Below are 21,901 nucleotides of genomic sequence, written 5' to 3'. Positions count from 1 at the left end.
GAATCTGCAATTCCATATAATTTATATACAATTTTAATTTCGCTGGGATCACTGATCAAATATTTGCAAGACGTGTTACCAAATTAACCGGGAGGCTGCAAAAAATGTTGGGACTTTGCTGGGATATAATACTAGTACATTCATAATTTAATAATAGTGGTGTCAAAAGAACTGTAAGAAGTCTAAACAAGAAAACCTCCCAAATTGAATGATGATCTAAAGTCCACATTTGGCAGAATCATGCAAGAAACCATTCCCGCAAAGAAATAGGTTTATGAGAATCAACTTCCTTCTAAAATTCATGTACATAATATTAGTTTCCTTCCAATAGTCTTAATACAGAAACGTCTTGAGAACATCCTTTCGATCAAGAATTGTTTTTCCAATTAATTTCGTTCTTATGAATGATCACTTTTGATGAAAACATCTGTGGCGCAGTTTGGTAGGACTTTAGTTACTTTTTGGCGTGATGAAGAAATCATTCTCATAGAAGTAGCTGGTTCCCCATGTCTTCTGCCATGCACACATTACGTTTACGTTTTCTAAGTGCTCAACTGTGCATTTAGTGCCTGTAAAAAGACAAAATTACATTAACATTATGAATTTGCTTGATCGTCTGAAATTAAAATTATTTTCTGCTTATAACTACTGCCTACTTTATCTGTTCAAAACAATTGTATTGCAATACGTTCTTAGAAAGAAAGAAAGAAAGAAAGAAAGAAAGAAAGAAAGAAAGAAAGAAAGAAAGAAAGAAAGAAAGAAAGAAAGAAAGAAAGAAAGAAAGAAAGAAAGAAAGAAAGAAAGAAAGAAAGAAAGAAAGAAAGAAAGAAAGAAAGAAAGAAAGAAAGAAAGAAAGAAAGAAAGAAAGAAAGAAAGAAAGAAAGAAAGAAAGAAAGAAAGAAAGAAAGAAAGAAAGAAAGAAAGAAAGAAAGAAAGAAAGAAAGAAAGAAAGAAAGAAAGAAAAAGAAAACATTGTTTTATGCCAACAATTATCCCAAAAATGTTTGGTTGTCCTCCGCCGGCCCTCGTTAAATTTGAAAAGTGGAAAGTGTTTTGTTACTAAACTAAACAAAAGAATGCCTACCCTGATTTTTAAATTTCTGAAAAGGTTTTTTTTTTTCAAAATGTCCACATTTTCATTACATTTCAGAAATGAAAAAAAAAATCGTTTGTTAATACTAAACTGGTTTAGAACAAGAAAGAAATATAATAGTGAAATAGCCTAATTCAGATATTTAGGCTTCATCGGTAAATAATTTAAATGAAGTTTTTGATTTATGATTTATTTGAAAAAAAAATTGTGGAGGACAACCACACATTGCTGGATTATTCCAGTTTAAATCCATACACCCCTTATGAAAGACATGACCTTAATCTCCTTCACAGGGAGTATAGATTTCAAATGGAGTCACCCATTTAGGTAACCCCATTTGAAATTCACACTCACTTTGTGGTAGATTAGGTCATGTCTTCCATAGGGGGTGTATGGATTTCAGCCCATTTAGGTAACCTCATTTGAAATTCACACTCCCTTTGTGGTAGATTAAGGTCATGTCTTCCATAGGGGGTGTATTGATTTCAACCCATTTAGGTAATCCCATTTGAAATTCACACTCCCTTTGTGGTAGATTAAGGTCATGTCTTCCATAGGGGGTGTATTGATTTCAACCCATTTAGGTAATCCCATTTGAAATTCACACTCCCTTTGTAGTAGATTAAGGTCATGTCTTCCATAGGGGGTGTATTGATTTCAACCCATTTAGGTAATCCCATTTGAAATTAACACTCCCTTTGTGGTAGGTTAGGTCATGTCTTCCATAGGCATGATAGGGGGTGTATGGATTTCAGCCCATTTAGGATAACCTCATTTGAAATTCACACTCCCTTTGTAGTAGATTAAGGTCATGTCTTCCATAGGGGGTGTATGGATTTAAACTGGAACAGCCCATTTTTAGCCTATATTACATACCGTATAGTTTTTGTGCATCTTCTGGTTCAAAGTTGTGTGGTGGTCCAGCAAATGTGTGATGCTCCAACTGGAACATGTCCAGTAGGTACCGACTGTCAGGTTTCATCAATTCTATGATTACTTCAGAGTACCTGCATTGGTAGAAACATTTATATATAAAATTATCAGAAATATTCCTTTTTCAAGTTTATAGCGCAGTTGATAAGGCATCAGACTCATGCGCGTATTTTGGGGGGCTTTGGGGGCGCCAGCCCCCCGGGGTCAAAGTTGGGGGCGGCAAAAACGAAGGGGCGGCGGAAGAAGAAGGGGCGGCACAAACAGCGGCGGCAAAAACTAAGGGGGCGGCAAAACGAATTAGCAAAGAAAAAAAGGGGCAAAAAATTTGAAAAAGCATAAAAAAATTTTATTTTGAAAAAAGGTTGCTTTTAGGGCGCTAGCACCTAAAATCCTTTTTTTTTTTTTTTTTTTGCTCTTCACTTTTCAAACGACCGTGAAAAAATTGGGTCATCCTTTGCGGGCTGTTAAGGAAGGGCGGCAAAATTGTTTCTTCTTCAGCCCCCCGGGGTTGGGGCGGCCACCGTACGCCACTGAGACTTCAGTGCGAAAGGTCCCGAGTTCGAGCCCCGGTATACAGTTGGAGTGAAAATAATTGGGCCGCAAATTGGTCAGCAAAAATCTGTAAAGTGTGCAGAGGCCTGCTGTAGGGTGGCATCATGCACAATCATGAAAAGAAAAAAATAAAGAAAAGAAAGGCATCATGCACAATCATGAAAAAAGAAGAAAAGAAAATACGAGAGAAAAGTCTATCAATTTTTTATTTGATTTTGTTGTTATTGCTGTTATAGATCTTGTTTTGTTTGGTTGGTCTATTTATTATAGCTTATTATCAAAAGACAAAGAACAAGCAGCAAGGTTTATACATGCATCTCTATATCCAACCCGTATTGGCCGCTATGCCTGACAGGTATTATTGATAAAATTTTGTCTTGATTAAAAAAAAAATATATATAACGTAACAAACAAGCAAGTAACAAAATAACTAATTACTTTTGTCTATCTTCTGGATTAATGGCAGCCATCGAGCCTCTGTCCCAAATGCAGTCAACTTTACTCATGATGGCGCTAGTCAGTTTGAAGAAATCACACGAGTAGATTGTGATGTCGTCATCTGTTCCCTGGAATGAACAAGACATGAAAAAATATGATTTTTGTTCCAAGTAAGGAGGGGCCGTTCAATATTTACGTCAGGGGGTGGGAGATTTGACCAAATTATCGGAAAAATCGCATTCTCCCCTCACGGCCGCTCAAAATTCTCCTTCTTGTTTTCTCCCTTTTCTCCGTTTATAATTTAACATTTATTTATTCCCCCAGGATCAAGAAAACAATTCTGATTCCCCCTAAAGATCTAAAAAATTTCCCTCCTTAAAACTCACACTCCCCCGGCGTAAATATTGAACGGTCCCTATGCTGACAAATATCGCTTCCTCTCCTCTATTTACGCTGTCTTATTTTCACTTCGCTCCCCTCTCCCCATCTCTATCTTTCCCTCCCTTCCTCCCTCCACTCCATTTCTTTCCCTTTCCCTCGCTCTGTCCCTGTCCCGGGGGCACGGTGGCACAGCGGTACAGGCTCTACCTCGCAATCGGAGGGTTGCGAGTTCGAGCCCCGGCGGTGCCTTCGTGTTGCGCACTTAGGCAAGGCGCTTTACCTCTCTTGCCTCTCTCTACCCAGGGGCAAAATGGGAAGCTGTTAGGAATAATGTCCATTGAGCGCCGCCCAAAGGTATGAGCATGCCTTAGGCATTGTGTGGCAGCTGACATATTCTAATGACAGCGGAATAAATGTAAAAAGCGCTTTGATACATGTGAAAGGCGCTATATAAATGTCAACATTTATTTATTTTTATTATTCATAATCTCTCTACATGTACCCTCACCTCTCATCTCGCGGTTCAGTCTTCTATTCTATATATCTGAGTTTTTTTCTTCTCGACTTCCTCTAATACGGAAGCATATTAGTGCCAAAAAAAAAAAAAAAAAAATTAGAAATATTATTGCGAATATTCGCAATAATTATTGCGAATATTCGCAATGTTATTGCGAATATTCGCAATGTTATTGCGAATATTCGCAATATTATTGCGAATATTCGCAATAATTATTGCGAATATTCGCAATGTTATTGCGAATATTCGCAATAATTATTGCGAATATTCGCAATGTTATTGCGAATATTCGCAATAATTATTGAGTATAAAACTATCGACAGTAGATAGCTGGTGCAAAGTGTGAACATAAGACTATCTAGAGTAGATAGTGTGTGAGTAAAAACCTTTCTAAAGTAGATAGCAAAGTGTGAATAAAACTATCAACAGTAGATATCAGGTTATGAGTATGACAGTAGGCCTATATATAGCAGATATCAGTGTGTGGGAATAAAAGTATCTTCAGTAGATAGTAGGTGTGATTATAAAACTATCTAGAGTAGATAGCAAAGTATGAGTATAAAAGTATATTCAGGAGATAGCAGGGTATGAGTGTAAAACGAGCTAAAGTAGATGGCAGGGTGTGCGTATAAAAGAATCTTAAGTAGATGACAAGGTGTCCGTGTAAATATATCTACAGTAGACAGCAAAGCATGAGTATAAAAATATGTAGAGTAGATAGCAGGGTGTGAGTACAAAACGTTCTAAAGTAGATTTCAAAGGGTGAATAAAACTCCCAACAAGTAAAAAATCAGGGGTGTGAGTATTTATAGTAGATATTAGAGTTTGAGAATAAAAGTATCTTCAGTAGTAGGCTGTGAGTATAAAAGTATCTTCAGTAGATTAGAGGACGTAATTATAAAACTATCTAGAGTAGATAGCAAAGTTTGAGTATTAATGTATCTTCAGTAGATAGCAGGGTATGAGTGTAAAACGAGCTAAAGTAGATGACAGGGTATGCGTATTAAAGAATCTGATGTAGATGACATATCTAGAGTAGATATCAGGGTTTGAGAATAAAAGTATCTTCAGTAGATTGCAACATGCAAGTATAAAACTATCTTCAGTAGGTAATAAAGTGTGAGTATCAAACTATCTATAAAGTTATAGAACCGTGACGCCGAAGCATGAAACACCGATTGCATTAATAAGTAGGCCTACATAATCAAACTGGTGGTGTGATTATTGCGAATATTCGCAATAATTATTGCGAATATTCGCAATAATTATTGCGAATATTCGCAATATTATTGCGAATATTCGCAATAATTATTGCGAATATTCGCAATGTTATTGCGAATATTCGCAATGTTATTGCGAATATTCGCAATAATTATTGCGAATATTCGCAATGTTATTGCGAATATTCGCAATATTATTGCGAATATTCGCAATAATTATTGCGAATATTCGCAATGTTATTGCGAATATTCGCAATGTTATTGCGAATATTCGCAATAATTATTGCAAATATTCGCAATGTTATTGCGAATATTCGCAATGTTATTGCGAATATTCGCAATAATTATTGCGAATATTCGCAATGTTATTGCGAATATTCGCAATGTTATGCGAATATTCGCAATAATTATTGCGAATATTCGCAATAATTATTGCGAATATTCGCAATGATTATTGAGTATAAAACTATCGACAGTAGATAGCTGGTGCAAAGTGTGAACATAAAACTATCTAGAGTAGATAATGTGTGAGTAAAAACCTTTCTAAAGTAGATAGCAAAGTGTGAATAAAACTATCAACAGTAGATATCAGGTTATGAGTATGACAGTAGGCCTATATATAGCAGATATCAGTGTGTGGGAATAAAAGTATCTTCAGTAGATAGTAGGTGTGATTATTAAACTATCTAGAGTAGATAGCAAAGTGTGAGTATAAAAGTATATTCAGAAGATAGCAGGGTATGAGTGTAAAACGAGCTAAAGTAGATGGCAGGGTGTGCGTATAAAAGAATCTTAAGTAGATGACAAGGTGTCCGTGTAAATATATCTACAGTAGACAGCAAAGCATGAGTATAAAAATATGTAGAGTAGATAGCAGGGTGTGAGTACAAAACGTTCTAAAGTAGATTTCAAAGGGTGAATAAAACTCCCAACAAGTAAAAATCGGGGTGTGAGTATTTATAGTAGATATTAGAGTTTGAGAATAAAAGTATCTTCAGTAGTAGGCTGTGAGTATAAAAGTATCTTCAGTAGATTAGAGGACGTAATTATAAAACTATCTAGAGTAGATAGCAAAGTTTGAGTATTAATGTATCTTCAGTAGATAGCAGGGTATGAGTGTAAAACGAGCTAAAGTAGATGACAGGGTATGCGTATTAAAGAATCTGATGTAGATGACATATCTAGAGTAGATATCAGGGTTTGAGAATAAAAGTATCTTCAGTAGATTGCAACATGCAAGTATAAAACTATCTTCAGTAGGTAATAAAGTGTGAGTATCAAACTATCTATAAAGTTATAGAACCGTGACGCCGAAGCATGAAACACCGATTGCATTAATAAGTAGGCCTACATAATCAAACTGGTGGTGTGATTATTGCGAATATTCGCAATAATTATTGCGAATATTCGCAATATTATTGCGAATATTCGCAATAATTATGCGAATATTCGCAATGTTATTGCGAATATTCGCAATGTTATTGCGAATATTCGCAATAATTATTGCGAATATTCGCAATGTTATTGCGAATATTCGCATTATTATTGCGAATATTCGCAATGTTATTGCGAATATGCGCAATATTTATTGCGAATATTCGCAATGTTATTGCGAATATTCGCAATGTTATTGCGAATATTCGCAATAATTATTGCAAATATTCGCAATGTTATTGCGAATATTCGCAATGTTATTGCGAATATTCGCAATAATTATTGCGAATATTCGCAATGTTATTGCGAATATTCGCAATAATTATTGCGAATATTCGCAATGATTATTGAGTATAAAACTATCGACAGTAGATAGCTGGTGCAAAGTGTGAACATAAAACTATCTAGAGTAGATAATGTTAGAGTAAAAACCTTTCTAAAGTAGATAGCAAAGTGTGAATAAAACTATCAACAGTAGATATCAGGTTATGAGTATGACAGTAGGCCTATATATAGCAGATATCAGTGTGTGGGAATAAAAGTATCTTCAGTAGATAGTAGGTGTGATTATTAAACTATCTAGAGTAGATAGCAAAGTGTGAGTATAAAAGTATATTCAGAAGATAGCAGGGTATGAGTGTAAAACGAGCTAAAGTAGATGGCAGGGTGTGCGTATAAAAGAATCTTAAGTAGATGACAAGGTGTCCGTGTAAATATATCTACAGTAGACAGCAAAGCATGAGTATAAAAATATGTAGAGTAGATAGCAGGGTGTGAGTACAAAACGTTCTAAAGTAGATTTCAAAGGGTGAATAAAACTCCCAACAAGTAAAAATCGGGGTGTGATTTATAGTAGATATTAGAGTTTGAGAATAAAAGTATCTTCAGTAGTAGGCTGTGAGTATAAAAGTATCTTCAGTAGATTAGAGGACGTAATTATAAAACTATCTAGAGTAGATAGCAAAGTTTGAGTATTAATGTATCTTCAGTAGATAGCAGGGTATGAGTGTAAAACGAGCTAAAGTAGATGACAGGGTATGCGTATTAAAGAATCTGATGTAGATGACATATCTAGAGTAGATATCAGGGTTTGAGAATAAAAGTATCTTCAGTAGATTGCAACATGCAAGTATAAAACTATCTTCAGTAGGTAATAAAGTGTGAGTATCAAACTATCTATAAAGTTATAGAACCGTGACGCCGAAGCATGAAACACCGATTGCATTAATAAGTAGGCCTACATAATCAAACTGGTGGTGTGATTATTGCGAATATTCGCAATAATTATTGCGAATATTCGCAATGTTATTGCGAATATTCGCAATGTTATTGCGAATATTCGCAATGTTATTGCGAATATTCGCAATGTTATTGCGAATATTCGCAATAATTATTGCGAATATTCGCAATAATTATTGAGTATAAAACTATCGACAGTAGATAGCTGGTGCAAAATGTGAACATAAAACTATCTACAGTAGATAGTGTGTGAGTAAAAACCTTTCTAAAGTAGATAGCAAAGTATGAATAAAACTATCAACAGTAGATATCAGGTTATGAGTATGACAGTAGGCCTATATATAGCAGATACCAGTGTGTGGGAATAAAAGTATCTTCAGTAGATAGGAGAGTGTGATATAAAACTATCTACAGTAACAGTAGATAGCAAAGTGTGAGTATAAAAGTATATTCAGATAGTAGGGTATGAGTGTAAAACGAGCTAAAGTAGATGGCAGGGTGTGCGTATAAAAGAATCTTAAGTAGATGATAAGGTGTCAGTGTATATATATCCACAGTAGACAGCAAAGCGTAAGTATAAAAATATGTAGAGTAGATAGCAGGGTGTGAGTACAAAACGTTCCAAAGTAGATTTCAAAGGGTGAATAAAAACTCCCAAGTAAAAATCAGGGTGTGAGTATTTATAGTAGATATTAGAGTTTGAGAATAAAAGTATCTTCAGTAGTAGGCTGTGAGTATAAAAGTATCTTCAGTAGATTGGAGGGCGTAATTATAAAACTATCTAGAGTAGATAGCAAAGTTTGAGTATGAATGTATCTTCAGTAGATAGCAGGGTATGAGTGTAAAACGAGCTAAAGTAGATGGCAGGGTATGCGTATCAAAGAATCTGATGTAGATGACATATCTAGAGTAGATATCAGGGTTTGAGAATAAAAGTATCTTCAGTAGATTGCAACATGCAAGTATAAAACTATCTTCAGTAGATAACAAAGTGTGAGTATAAAGCTATCTATGAAGTTATAGAAACATTTGCAAAGTATCAATGAGAAGCTCTGTCTTTCTGTCTTTTCAATATATATCTCATGATCATAGCACCTAAAATAAACAAGAGGAGTCTTTCAAAAGACACAGTTCACGGATCAGGTGTATAGTAATTTGTTCTAACTTTTCATTTTAATATCTAACCTACTCTGCACTGATCTTACAATAAATTAGTGATTTGACGCATAATGATACCTACATCCTGACTCTAGCTTATATAACTCTCCATCCAGCAAGAAACTCATTGAAATAGAAACTTTCAAATCACTTACACTATCATAGGCCTATTGAAATTCAATAAATATACCATACAGATAATAACCTTGGCCCAATAATTATTAGGGATCCAATTATGATAAGCAAACACCACTGGGTAGATAACAGGAACTAGATTTTGTCAGTTGGAAGGAATTGAGTAAATCGCCTGTATCAAAATAGTAGTGTATTTTTCATGCAGTAATATGCTCAGCCTTATCACAAAATAAACAATAGCATTGACATTACCCACTAATCAGTAAAGCCTATTATAATCATGTGATGGCTCAATCCAATAGTGAACATGCTTAGAAAAAAAGCAAAAAAATAGTCTTGGCTGCCATTGTCTCAATACAAGATAAGATGTGCTAAAAAGTCCTTATCATGTGGGGCAGGATTAGATAAAGCCGGATACAAACCTGGGTATGAGACATTAGGAATTATTTCCTAGCCTCTTAACCACAGGGTTGTTGGGCTACAATAGCTATTTAGCACACTGTGTATATAAGGGATAAAATGTGCATATGAGATATGGGTTCAAGTGGGGAAAATGTTCACTCCGTGAACAAAAAGCGCCAAATAATTGGGCGCCAAATCCAAAAGTTGGTGACCACCATGTGAGATCCCTTGTTATAAGCTTTTATTGATATAAGTATCATCCTCACAGCAACTACAATAAAAGAGCGCCCCATTGGGAGCCAAATCAAAAAATGTGATATGATCAAGGTGAATGAGTCACATGTCGGCAATTTTCAATTAGAAGTTTTATTTTTACATCATCTTCTGGCAGTTTATGAATGCTACATTTTGGTGCAAACCCATCAAAATCAGACATCTGGTTACTGAGTTATGAACAATTTACCAATGGCTGAAAAAATATAAAACAAATGAATTGGAACACTGTTTTTGCCAATATCTCAAAAACAATATTAACGACATCCGACTCATTCACCTTGATTATGTCACAAATTGGTGACCATCATGTCATCTCTTGCCCACCGTGACAACCCTTAACCCACCCTAAGACCCTTAAAGCAACCACACCCCTTGACCCACCATGGCAACCCGTTGATGTTGTCCCGGGATGTTGTCCAGGGAAAGAAAAGCAACTAGATGTCACAGCTGTGTTTGAGCAAACACGAATATATATGCCCGTGGCCCCCCTATGCTCACAAACGAAAACTTGGTGACCATCATGTAAAAGCCCTTGTTAAAAGCTTTAATTGATATCAGAATCATCCTCATAGCTCTTAGAATAAAAAAAAACGCCAAATTGGGCGCCAATTCCAAAAATTGGTAACCATCATGTGAAAGCCCTTGTTATTAACTTTAATTGATATAAGTATCATCCTCATAGCACCTAAAATTAAAAAGCACCCAATTGGGCGTCAAATCCAACAGTTGGTGACCACCATGTGGAAGCCCTTGTTATAAACTTTAATCGATATAAGTATCATCCTCATAGCACCTAAAATAAAAAAGCGCCCAATTGGGCGTCAAATCCAACAGTTGGTGACCACCATGTGGAAGCCCTTGTTATAAACTTTAATTGATATAAGTATCATCCTCATAGCACCTAAAAATTTTAAAAGCGCCCAATTGGGCGCCAAAACCAAAAGTTGGTAACCATCATGTTGAAGCCCTTTTTATAAGCTTTAATTGATATAAGTATCATCCTCATAGCACTTAAAATTTTAAAAAAGTGCCCAATTGGGCGCCAAATCTAAAAACTGGTGACCACCCCTTGCTCACCCCCTTACAAACCTTGACAACCCTTTACCCTCCTAACACCCATTAACCAACCACACCCATGTCCCACAATGACAACCTTTTGAGGTGGTCCAAGGCACCAATATCAAAATGCCTACATTTCCTTTTAAGGGAGTTTTGTCAAGTGATCAATTTCCTTGACGTACGATTCAGGCCGTTATCATTGTAAACCCATGTAGCTAACGAAATGCTACCTATTGCGTTACACTGTGTTAATAGGTCGTACCTATTTTGCCTTTTAAAGCCTTTGAACTTTGACCTTTGGGGTTGCAGCTACCATAGGATACATCTGGGGCCATGGGCCATCATTGTACCAAGTATGAACCCTGAGGGCGCTGTAGATCTTGAGCTAGAGCTGTTTGAAATTTTACACATATTGGTCCCTGTAGCCCATGACCTTTGACCTCTGGCGGCGGGGCTACCCCAGGAAATTTCTAGGGGTCATGGGCCATCATTATTCCAAGTATGGGCCCCGAGCCTACTTTAGATATTGTGCAAAGTTATTGCGAATATTCGCAATAACATTGCGAATATTCGCAATAATTATTGCGAATATTCGCAATAACATTGCGAATATTCGCAATAACATTGCGAATATTCGCAATAATTATTGCGAATATTCGCAATAATTATTGCGAATATTCGCAATAATGTATGGGTGGCCGATAGCAACAAAACACGTCTAAATTATACGCCTGATCAAGATGCAATCTTGGACGTCCAAAAATTTCGCGGCAGACATAAATCGACGAATCACAGTGTCAGAAATCTACTGTAGATAGTTTTATACTCACACTTTGCTATCTACTGTAAATTCTTTTATACTCCCACCATGCAATCTACTGTAGCTCCTTTTATACTCACACCCCGCTATCTATAATGTTATACTCACACTTTCCGATCTACTGAAGTTACTTTTGTAGTAACACTCTGGTATCTACTGAAAATTGTTTTTATACTCACACCTGATATCTACAGTAGATAGTTTTTATTCGCATCCTGCTATCTATTGTAATTTTATACTCACTTAAGTAGAGATTAAAGTGCGACATGGTCGGAAATCTACTGTAGATAGTTTTATACTCACACTTTGCTATCTACTGTAGATTCTTTTATACTCACACCATGCAATCTACTGTAGCTCCTTTTATACTCACGCAAAATGCCATCTTTTGCACTATACTGTGTTAATAGGTCGAACGTCTTTGCTATTGACGTACGTTCAAATCCGTCATCATTGCAAATACAGGTAGCTACCAAAATGCCATCTTTTACACTACAATGCGTTAATAGGTTCAACGTACGACTCGTATTTGATATTGACGTACGTTCCAATCCGTTATCATTGCAAATACAGGTAGCTAGCCAAATGCCACCTTTTGCACTACACTGTGTAAATAGGTCGAACGTTTTTTTTCTTTTTAATCCTGTGAACTTTGACCTCTGGGGTTGCAGCTACCATAGGATACATCTGGGGCCATGGGCCAACATTTTACCAAGTATGAACCCTGAGGGCGCTGTGGTTCTTGAGCTAGAGCTGTTTGAAATTTTACACATATTGGTCCCTGTAGCCCATGACCTTTGACCTCTGCCGTCAGGGCTACCCCAGGAAATTTCTAGGGTCATGGGCCATCATTATACCAAGTATGGGCCCCGAGCCTACTTTAGATATTGTGCAAAGTTATTGCGAATATTCGCAATAACATTGCGAATATTCGCAATAATTATTGCGAATATTCGCAATAACATTGCGAATATTCGCAATAACATTGCGAATATTCGCAATAATTATGCGAATATTCGCAATAATTATTACGAATATTCGCAATAATGTATGGGTGGCCGATAGCAACAAAACACGTCTAAAATTATACGCCTGATCAAGATGCAATCTTGGACGTCCAAAAATTTCGCGGCAGACATAAATCGACGAATCACAGTGTCAGAAATCTACTGTAGATAGTTTTATACTCACACTTTGCTATCTACTGTAGATTCTTTTATACTCCCACCATGCAATCTACTGTAGCTCCTTTTATACTCAGACCCCGCTATCTATAATGTTAATTGTTATACTCACACTTTCCTATCTACTGAAGTTACTTTTGAAGTAACACCCTGGTATCTACTGAAAATTGTTTTTATACTCACACCTGATATCTACAGTAGATAGTTTTATTAAGCATCCTGCTATCTATTGTAATTTATACTCACTTAAGTAGAGATTAAAGTGCGACAGGGTCGGAAATCTACTGTAGATAGTTTTATGCTCACACTTTGCTATCTACTGTAGATTCTTTTATACTCACACCATGCAATCTACTGTAGCTCCTTTTATACTCACGCAAAATGCCATCTTTTGCACTATACTGTGTTAATAAGTCGAACGTCTTTGCTATTGACGTACGTTCAAATCCGTCATCATTGCAAATACAGGTAGCTACCAAAATGCCATCTTTTACACTACAGTGCGTTAATAGGTTCAACGTACGACTCGTATTTGCTATTGACGTACGTTCCAATCCGTTATCATTGCAAATACAGGTAGCTAGCCAAATGCCACCTTTTGCACTACACTGTGTAAATAGGTCGAACGTTTTTGCCTTTTAAAGCCTTTGAACTTTGACCTCTGGGGTTGCAGCTACCATAGGATACATCTGGGGCCATGGGCCAACATTTTACCAAGTATGAACCCTGAGGGCGCTGTGGTTCTTGAGCTAGAGCTGTTTGAAATTTTACACATATTGGTCCCTGTAGCCCATGACCTTTGACCTCTGCCGTCAGGGGCTACCCCAGGAAATTTCTAGGGGTCATGGGCCATCATTATACCAAGTATGGGCCCCGAGCCTACTTTAGATATTGTGCAAAGTTATTGCGAATATTCGCAATAACATTGCGAATATTCACAATAATTATTGCGAATATTCGCAATAATTATTGCGAATATTCGCAATAATGTATGGCCGATAGCAACAAAACACGTCTAAAATTATACGCCTGATCAAGATGCAATCTTGGACGTCCAAAAATTTCGCGGCAGACATCAATCGACGAATCACAGTGTCAGAAATCTACTGTAGATAGTTTTATACTCACACTTTGCTATCTACTGTAGATTCTTTTATACTCCCACCATGCAATCTACTGTAGCTCCTTTTATACTCACACCCCGCTATCTATAATGTTATACTCACACTTTCCGATCTACTGAAGTTACTTTTGTAGTAACACTCTGGTATCTACTGAAAATTGTTTTTATACTCACACCTGATATCTACAGTAGATAGTTTTTATTCGCATCCTGCTATCTATTGTGATTTTATACTCACTTAAGTAGAGATTAAAGTGCGACAGGGTCGGAAATCTACTGTAGATAGTTTTATACTCACACTTTGCTATCTACTGTAGATTCTTTTATACTCACACCATGCAATCTACTGTAGCTCCTTTTATACTCACGCAAAATGCCATCTTTTGCACTGTACTGTGTTAATAGGTCGAACGTCTTTGCTATTGACGTACGTTCAAATCCGTCATCATTGCAAATACAGGTAGCTACCAAAATGCCATCTTTTACACTACAGTGCGTTAATAGGTTCAACGTACGACTCGTATTTGCTATTGACGTACGTTCCAATCCGTTATCATTGCAAATACATGTAGCTAGCCAAATGCCACCTTTTGCACTACACTGTGTAAATAGGTCGAACGTTTTTGCCTTTTAAAGCCTTTGAACTTTGACCTCTGGGGTTGCAGCTACCATAGGATACATCTGGGGCCATGGGCCAACATTTTACCAAGTATGAACCCTGAGGGCGCTGTGGTTCTTGAGCTAGAGCTGTTTGAAATTTTACACATATTGGTCCCTGTAGCCCATGACCTTTGACCTCTGCCGTCAGGGCTACCCCAGGAAATTTCTAGGGGTCATGGGCCATCATTATACCAAGTATGGGCCCCGAGCCTACTTTAGATATTGTGCAAAGTTATTGCGAATATTCGCAATAACATTGCGAATATTCGCAATAATTATTGCGAATATTCGCAATAACGTTACGAATATTCGCAATAACATTGCGAATATTCGCAATAATTATGCGAATATTCGCAATAATTATTGCGAATATTCGCAATAATGTATGGGTGGCCGATAGCAACAAAACACGTCTAAAATTATACGCCTGATCAAGATGCAATCTTGGACGTCCAAAAATTTCGCGGCAGACATAAATCGACGAATCACAGTGTCAGAAATCTACTGTAGATAGTTTTATACTCACACTTTGCTATCTACTGTAGATTCTTTTATACTCCCACCATGCAATCTACTGTAGCTCCTTTTATACTCACACCCCGCTATCTATAATGTTATACTCACACTTTCCGATCTACTGAAGTTACTTTTGTAGTAACACTCTGGTATCTACTGAAAATTGTTTTATACTCACACCTGATATCTACAGTAGATAGTTTTTATTCGCATCCTGCTATCTATTGTAATTTATACTCACTTAAGTAGAGATTAAAGTGCGACAGGGTCGGAAATCTACTGTAGATAGTTTTATGCTCACACTTTGCTATCTACTGTAGATTCTTTTATACTCACACCATGCAATCTACTGTAGCTCCTTTTATACTCACGCAAAATGCCATCTTTTGCACTATACTGTGTTAATAGGTCGAACGTCTTTGCTATTGACGTACGTTCAAATCCGTCATCATTGCAAATACAGGTAGCTACCAAAATGGCATCTTTTACACTACAGTGCGTTAATAGGTTCAACGTACGACTCGTATTTGCTATTGACGTACGTTCCAATCCGTTATCATTGCAAATACAGGTAGCTAGCCAAATGCCACCTTTTGCACTACACTGTGTAAATAGGTCGAACGTTTTTTGCCTTTTAAAGCCTTTGAACTTTGACCTCTGGGGTTGCAGCTACCATAGGATACATCTGGGGCCATGGGCCAACATTTTACCAAGTATGAACCCTGAGGGCGCTGTGGTTCTTGAGCTAGAGCTGTTTGAAATTTTACACATATTGGTCCCTGTAGCCCATGACCTTTGACCTCTGCCGTCAGGGCTACCCAGGAAATTTCTAGGGGTCATGGGCCATCATTATACCAAGTATGGGCCCCGAGCCTACTTTAGATATTGTGCAAAGTTATTGCGAATATTCGCAATAACATTGCGAATATTCGCAATAACATTGCGATATTCGCAATAATTATTACGAATATTCGCAATAATTATTGCGAATATTCGCAATAATTATTGCGAATATTCGCAATAATGTATGGGTGGCCGATAGCAACAAAACACGTCTAAAATTATACGCCTGATCAAGATGCAATCTTGGACGTCCAAAAATTTCGCGGCAGACATAAATCGACGAATCACAGTGTCAGAAATCTACTGTAGATAGTTTTATACTCACACTTTGCTATCTACTGTAGATTCTTTTATACTCCCACCATGCAATCTACTGTAGCTCCTTTTATACTCACACCCCGCTATCTATAATGTTATACTCACACTTTCCGATCTACTGAAGTTACTTTTGTAGTAACACTCTGGTATCTACTGAAAATTGTTTTTATACTCACACCTGATATCTACAGTAGATAGTTTTTATTTGCATTCTGCTATCTATTGTGATTTTATACTCACTTAAGTAGAGATTAAAGTGCGACAGGGTCGGAAATCTACTGTAGATAGTTTTATACTCACACTTTGCTATCTACTGTAGATTCTTTTATACTCACACCATGCAATCTACTGTAGCTCCTTTTATACTCACGCAAAATACCATCTTTTGCACTATACTGTGTTAATAGGTCGAACGTCTTTGCTATTGACGTACGTTCAAATCCGTCATCATTGCAAATACAGGTAGCTACCAAAATGCCATCTTTTACACTACAGTGCGTTAATAGGTTCAACGTACGACTCGTATTTGCTATTGACGTACGTTCCAATCCGTTATCATTGCAAATACATGTAGCTAGCCAAATGCCACCTTTTGCACTACACTGTGTAAATAGGTCGAACGTTTTTTGCCTTTTAAAGCCTTTGAACTTTGACCTCTGGGGTTGCAGCTACCATAGGATACATCTGGGGCCATGGGCCAACATTTTACCAAGTATGAACCCTGAGGGCGCTGTGGTTCTTGAGCTAGAGCTGTTTGAAATTTTACATATTGGTCCCTGTAGCCCATGACCTTTGACCTCTGCCGTCAGGGCTACCCCAGGAAATTTCTAGGGTCATGGGCCATCATTATACCAAGTATGGGCCCCGAGCCTACTTTAGATATTGTGCAAAGTTATTGCGAATATTCGCAATAATTATTGCGAATATTCGCAATAATTATTGCGAATATTCGCAAGAACATTGCGATATGCGAATATTCGCAATAATTGTTGCGAATATTCGCAATAATGTATGGGTGGCCGATAGCAACAAAACACGTCTAAAATTATACGCCTGATCAAGATGCATTCTTAGTCAGTGGGAGTGGTCTAGTTCGTAGACACATTTCTGATTGGACAATCGCATGATTTCGGGTGCCGTCTATCAGGCCGTAGACGACCTCACGTCATCATGCGTCTTGATAGTGCGTAACACGCGTGTAGAGGTGCGCGTATGTATCGCGCTGGATGCGTAGACTAGTGCGGAATACGCGAACGTGCTAGCAATACGCGTAATAGAATACGTGAAGTTGTAAACAAGTTTCGTTCATTTATAATGAGGGGTTTTTATGACGGTAACTTAGTTTTTGCTTAAAAATTTGTTTTAAGTTATTAAAATAATATTTAACTGACTAAGAATGAGAATAAACGATAGGAATTTTTATTTTGCCTATCCTCTACCTATGATAGACGACAGGCAGGTCAATATTTTTATCGTAGTGGATACCGGCTGCGCCGGCATCCACTACTCAAAATATTGGACCTGCCTGTCGTCTGATCACACGAAGGATAGAGCAAAATAAAATTCCTATCGTTATTCTCTAAATCTTGGACGTCCAAAAATTTCGCGGCAGACATAAATCGACGAATCACAGTGTCAGAAATCTACTGTAGATAGTTTTATACTCACACTTTGCTATCTACTGTAGATTCTTTTATACTCCCACCATGCAATCTACTGTAGCTCCTTTTATACTCACACCCGCTATCTATAATGTTAATTGTTATACTCACACTTTCCTATCTACTGAAGTTACGTTTGAAGTAACACCCTGGTATCTACTGAAAATTGTTTTATACTCACACCTGATATCTACAGTAGATAGTTTTTATTCGCATCCTGCTATCTATTGTAGATAGTTTTATACTCACTTAAGTAGAGATTAAAGTGTGAATAAAAACTTCATCAGTAGATATCAGGGTGTGAGTATGAAAGCTATCTATAGTTCTATAGTAGATATCAGAGTGCGAAAATAAAAGTATCTTCAGTAGAAAGCAGGATGCGATTATAAAACTATCTGCAGTAGATAGCAGAATGTGAGTATCAAACTTCTAAAGTAGATAGTAAAGTGTGAATAAAAACTATTAACAGTAGATATACGGTTGTGAGTATAAAATTATCTACAACCAGATTTCGCGGTTCTCGGGTTGGGTGGTTCTCGTGACAGGACTATCTCTAATTACCCAACACCCGTTACCCATATAGGCCTACCTACCCTGACCTTTGAAACTACTATGATAATATACGTCTACTGTATGGCTTCTGTACGTGTGCCGTATTGAAATTGGGAAAATAGGCCTCCGATGAGATGCACCTGCACGGTTAACCACACTGTTTGCAATGTTTGCCGATGCTCGCACTCCGCCCGTCGGTACCCTGCGCTGTAGTTGAAAGCCATCATATATAATATGTGGTTTTCTCTCCTTCATGATCTGCTTTATTCCTGGTTATAAGCCATCTTCCTTGTATGTGCCGCCCCATAAGCCACCTTAGGGCCTTTTATGTAGTGCCGCCCACAAGCCACCCTCCTTCTATGTTTCACGACGTAGGCCCATTACAGTAACACAGCGTGATATACCGTTTTCCACTCCCTCTTTTCTCCTGGTTAAAAACAACGTGCCGCCATTGATATGCGACTGACAAGCGTTTTCTCTCCTCCCTCCCTCTACTTTTGTCCTGGTTACAAGTCGCCCTCCTTGTATGTGCCGCCTCACAGGCCGCCCTTCTTCACCAGCTTTCACCTATATTTATAACGCCTGTTGTATTTTTCCACCCCCCCCTTTCTCTTGGTTACAAGCCAACATGTGCGGCCCTATAAATAGGTGGCTGATAAGCTTTTCTCTTCACCTCTTACTTTTTCCTTGTTACAAACCGCCTTCCTTGTACATGTATGTGCCGCCCAAAAGCCCCCATACTTCTGTGTGCTGCCCCACAAGCCACCCTCCTTGTAGTGCAGGCCCATAGTTAAAACGTGTGATCTATCTTTTCCTTCCTTGTATGTGCCGCCCGTCACAAGCCGCCCTCCTTGTTATAGGTCACCCTGTAGGCATATTACGGTATAGTTATAACGCTTGTTGTACTTTTCCATCCCCTCTTTTCTCTTGGTTATAAGTTTACCATGTGCCGCCCTTTATGGGTGACTGACACGCGTTTTTCACAAGCCAGCCTCCTTGTACCGCTCTTCTTGTGAGTGCACACCATGTAAATACAAGTCTCCTACACCCTGGGAGGAAAAAATCAGTGTTTCAAACGAGGAATCGTGCCAAAACGACTAAATTAAATACATTAGAAAAGGCTTAAAACCCAACTATTAGGCCCTGATTCATATTTAATCCTCATTTAGGCCTTGACTAAACTTTCAAAATGTGTTACATTTCAGAAACACCAAGCTATTCGTAAGGTGGCGTAGGCTGCATGGGCTATAGGGTGATCTAGTCGGCATTTTTCTGGGAAAAATGCTGGACTCCATATATAATTTCTACAATGGATGTCTTCATCTGACCTGCAACTTGCAGAAAGGGTAAGTTTTGAAGAACTGAGTCGCTCTGGAGTCAGTGCACCCTTGTATGTCGCCCCATAAGCCGTCCTCCTTGTATGTGCCACCCTGTAGGCCTAATAGTGCTCTCTCTCCTATTATTGCCTGATTACACACCACCCTACTTAAATGTGACACCAATATAGGTGATATGCGTAATTTTCTTTCCTCTTCTCTTCTCTTCTTTCCTTTCCTTTCCTCTCCTCTCCTCTCCTCTCCTCTTCTCTTCTCTCCTCTCCTCTCCTCTCCTCTCCTCTCCTCTCCTCTCCTCTCCTCTCCTCTTCTCCTCTCCTCTTCTCTTCTCTTCTCTTCTCTTCTCTTCTCTTCTCTTCTCTTCTCTTCTCTTCTCTTCTCTTCTCTTCTCTTCTCTTCTCTTCTCTTCTCTTCTCTTCTCTTCTCTTCTCTTCTCTTCTCTTCTCTTCTCTTCTCTTCTCTTCTCTTCTCTTCTCTTCTCTTCTCTTCTCTTCTCTTCTCTTCTCTTCTCTTCTCTTCTCTTCTCTTCTCTTCTCTTCTCTTCTCTTCTCTTCTCTTCTCTTCTCTTCTCTTCTCTTCTCTTCTCTTCTCTTCTCTTCTCTTCTCTTCTCTTCTCTTCTCTTCTCTTCTCTTCTCTTCTCTTCTCTTCTCTTCTCTTCTCTTCTCTTCTCTTCTCTTCTCTTCTCTTCTCTTCTCTTCTCTTCTCTTCTCTTCTCTTCTCTTCTCTTCTCTTCTCTTCTCTTCTCTTCTCTTCTCTTCTCTTCTCTTCTCTTCTCTTCTCTTCTCTTCTCTTCTCTTCTCTTCTTGCCGCTCCGTTTTTTTACCCCAGGGGATGGCGCCCCCAAAACCCTCCCCACAAAAAAAAAAAAAATATGCCTAATAGTATGTACTGGTCCATATGGGACATAGCCTAAGTGTGACATGGCCTAAGTGGGACGTGGCCCTAGTGGAACATGGCCCTAGCGGGACATGGACCTAGTGGGACATGACCCAAGTGGGACATGGCCCTAGTGGGACATGACCCAAGAGGGACATGACCCTAGTGGGACATGGCCCTAGTTGGATTGGACGAAGTGGGATTGGACCAAATAGGATTGGACCAAGTGGGAATGGATCAAGTGGCATTGGACCAAATGGGATTGGACGAAGTGGAATTGGACCAAATGGGATTGGACCAAGTGGGAATAAACCACCGTGACAAACGTTTCTAGAACTTTATGCGATGGTAGTTTTTATACACAAATCTCTGCTTAAGTGAGTATAAAACTATCTACAATAGATAGCAGGATGCGAATAAAAACTATCTACTGTAGATATCAGGTGTGAGTATATATAAAAACAATTTTCAGTAGATACCAGAGTGTTACTACAAAAGTAACTTCAGTAGATATGAAAGTGTGAGTATAGGATTATAGATAGCGGGGTGTGAGTATAAAAGGAGCTATAGTAGATTGCATGGTGTGAGTATAAAAGAATCTACAGTAGATAGCAAAGTGTGAGTATAAAACTATCTACAGTAGATTTCTGACCATGTGATTCGTCGATTTATGTCTGCCGCGAAATTATTGGAGGTTCAAGATGCAATCTTGGACGTATATGGTTAGGCGTAGAATTTTAGGCGTGTTTTGTCGCTATCGGCCACCCATACATTATTGCGAATATTCGCAATAATTATTGCGAATATTCGCAATAATTATTGCGAATATTCAAATGTTATTGCGAATATTCGCAATAATTATTGCGAATATTCGCAATGTTATTGCGAATATTCGCAATAACTTTGCGAATATTCGCAATGATTTTGCAAATATTTCAATAGCTTTTCTCAAGATCTAAAGTAGGCTTGGGGTCCATACGTGGTATAATGATGACCCATGACCCTAGAAATTTCCTGGGGTAGCCCCGACCCCAGAGGTTAAAGGTTATGGGCTACAGGGACCAATATGTGTAAAATTTCAAACAGCTCTAGCTCAAGAACTACAGCGCCCTCAGGGTTCATACTGGGTAAAATGTTGCCCCATGGCCCCAGATATATCCTATGGTAGCCGCAACC

At 38.1% G+C, this 21,901-nt stretch overlaps 1 protein-coding gene across 1 annotated transcript in view; it reads right to left on the bottom strand.

Moving 5' to 3' along the window:
• Positions 1–5: 5 nt before the first annotated feature.
• LOC140148554 (probable thiopurine S-methyltransferase) overlaps positions 6–21,901 on the bottom strand; it is a 38,519-nt gene continuing 16,623 nt past the window's right edge. Inside the window, exons 5-7 of the mRNA XM_072170549.1 lie at positions 3,017–3,144; positions 1,970–2,100; positions 6–569 (exon numbers count right to left, since the gene is read on the bottom strand). Coding sequence (XP_072026650.1) covers positions 451–569; positions 1,970–2,100; positions 3,017–3,144 — 378 coding nt within the window. The 3' untranslated portion in view covers positions 6–450. The remainder of the gene's footprint in view (positions 570–1,969; positions 2,101–3,016; positions 3,145–21,901) is intronic.

Source organism: Amphiura filiformis, chromosome 3 (genome assembly GCF_039555335.1).
Source record: "Amphiura filiformis chromosome 3, Afil_fr2py, whole genome shotgun sequence".
NCBI lineage: Eukaryota > Metazoa > Echinodermata > Ophiuroidea > Amphilepidida > Amphiuridae > Amphiura > Amphiura filiformis.
The sequence above is the reverse complement of the archived record's forward strand: the minus strand, read 5'-3'. Positions and strand labels throughout refer to the sequence as shown.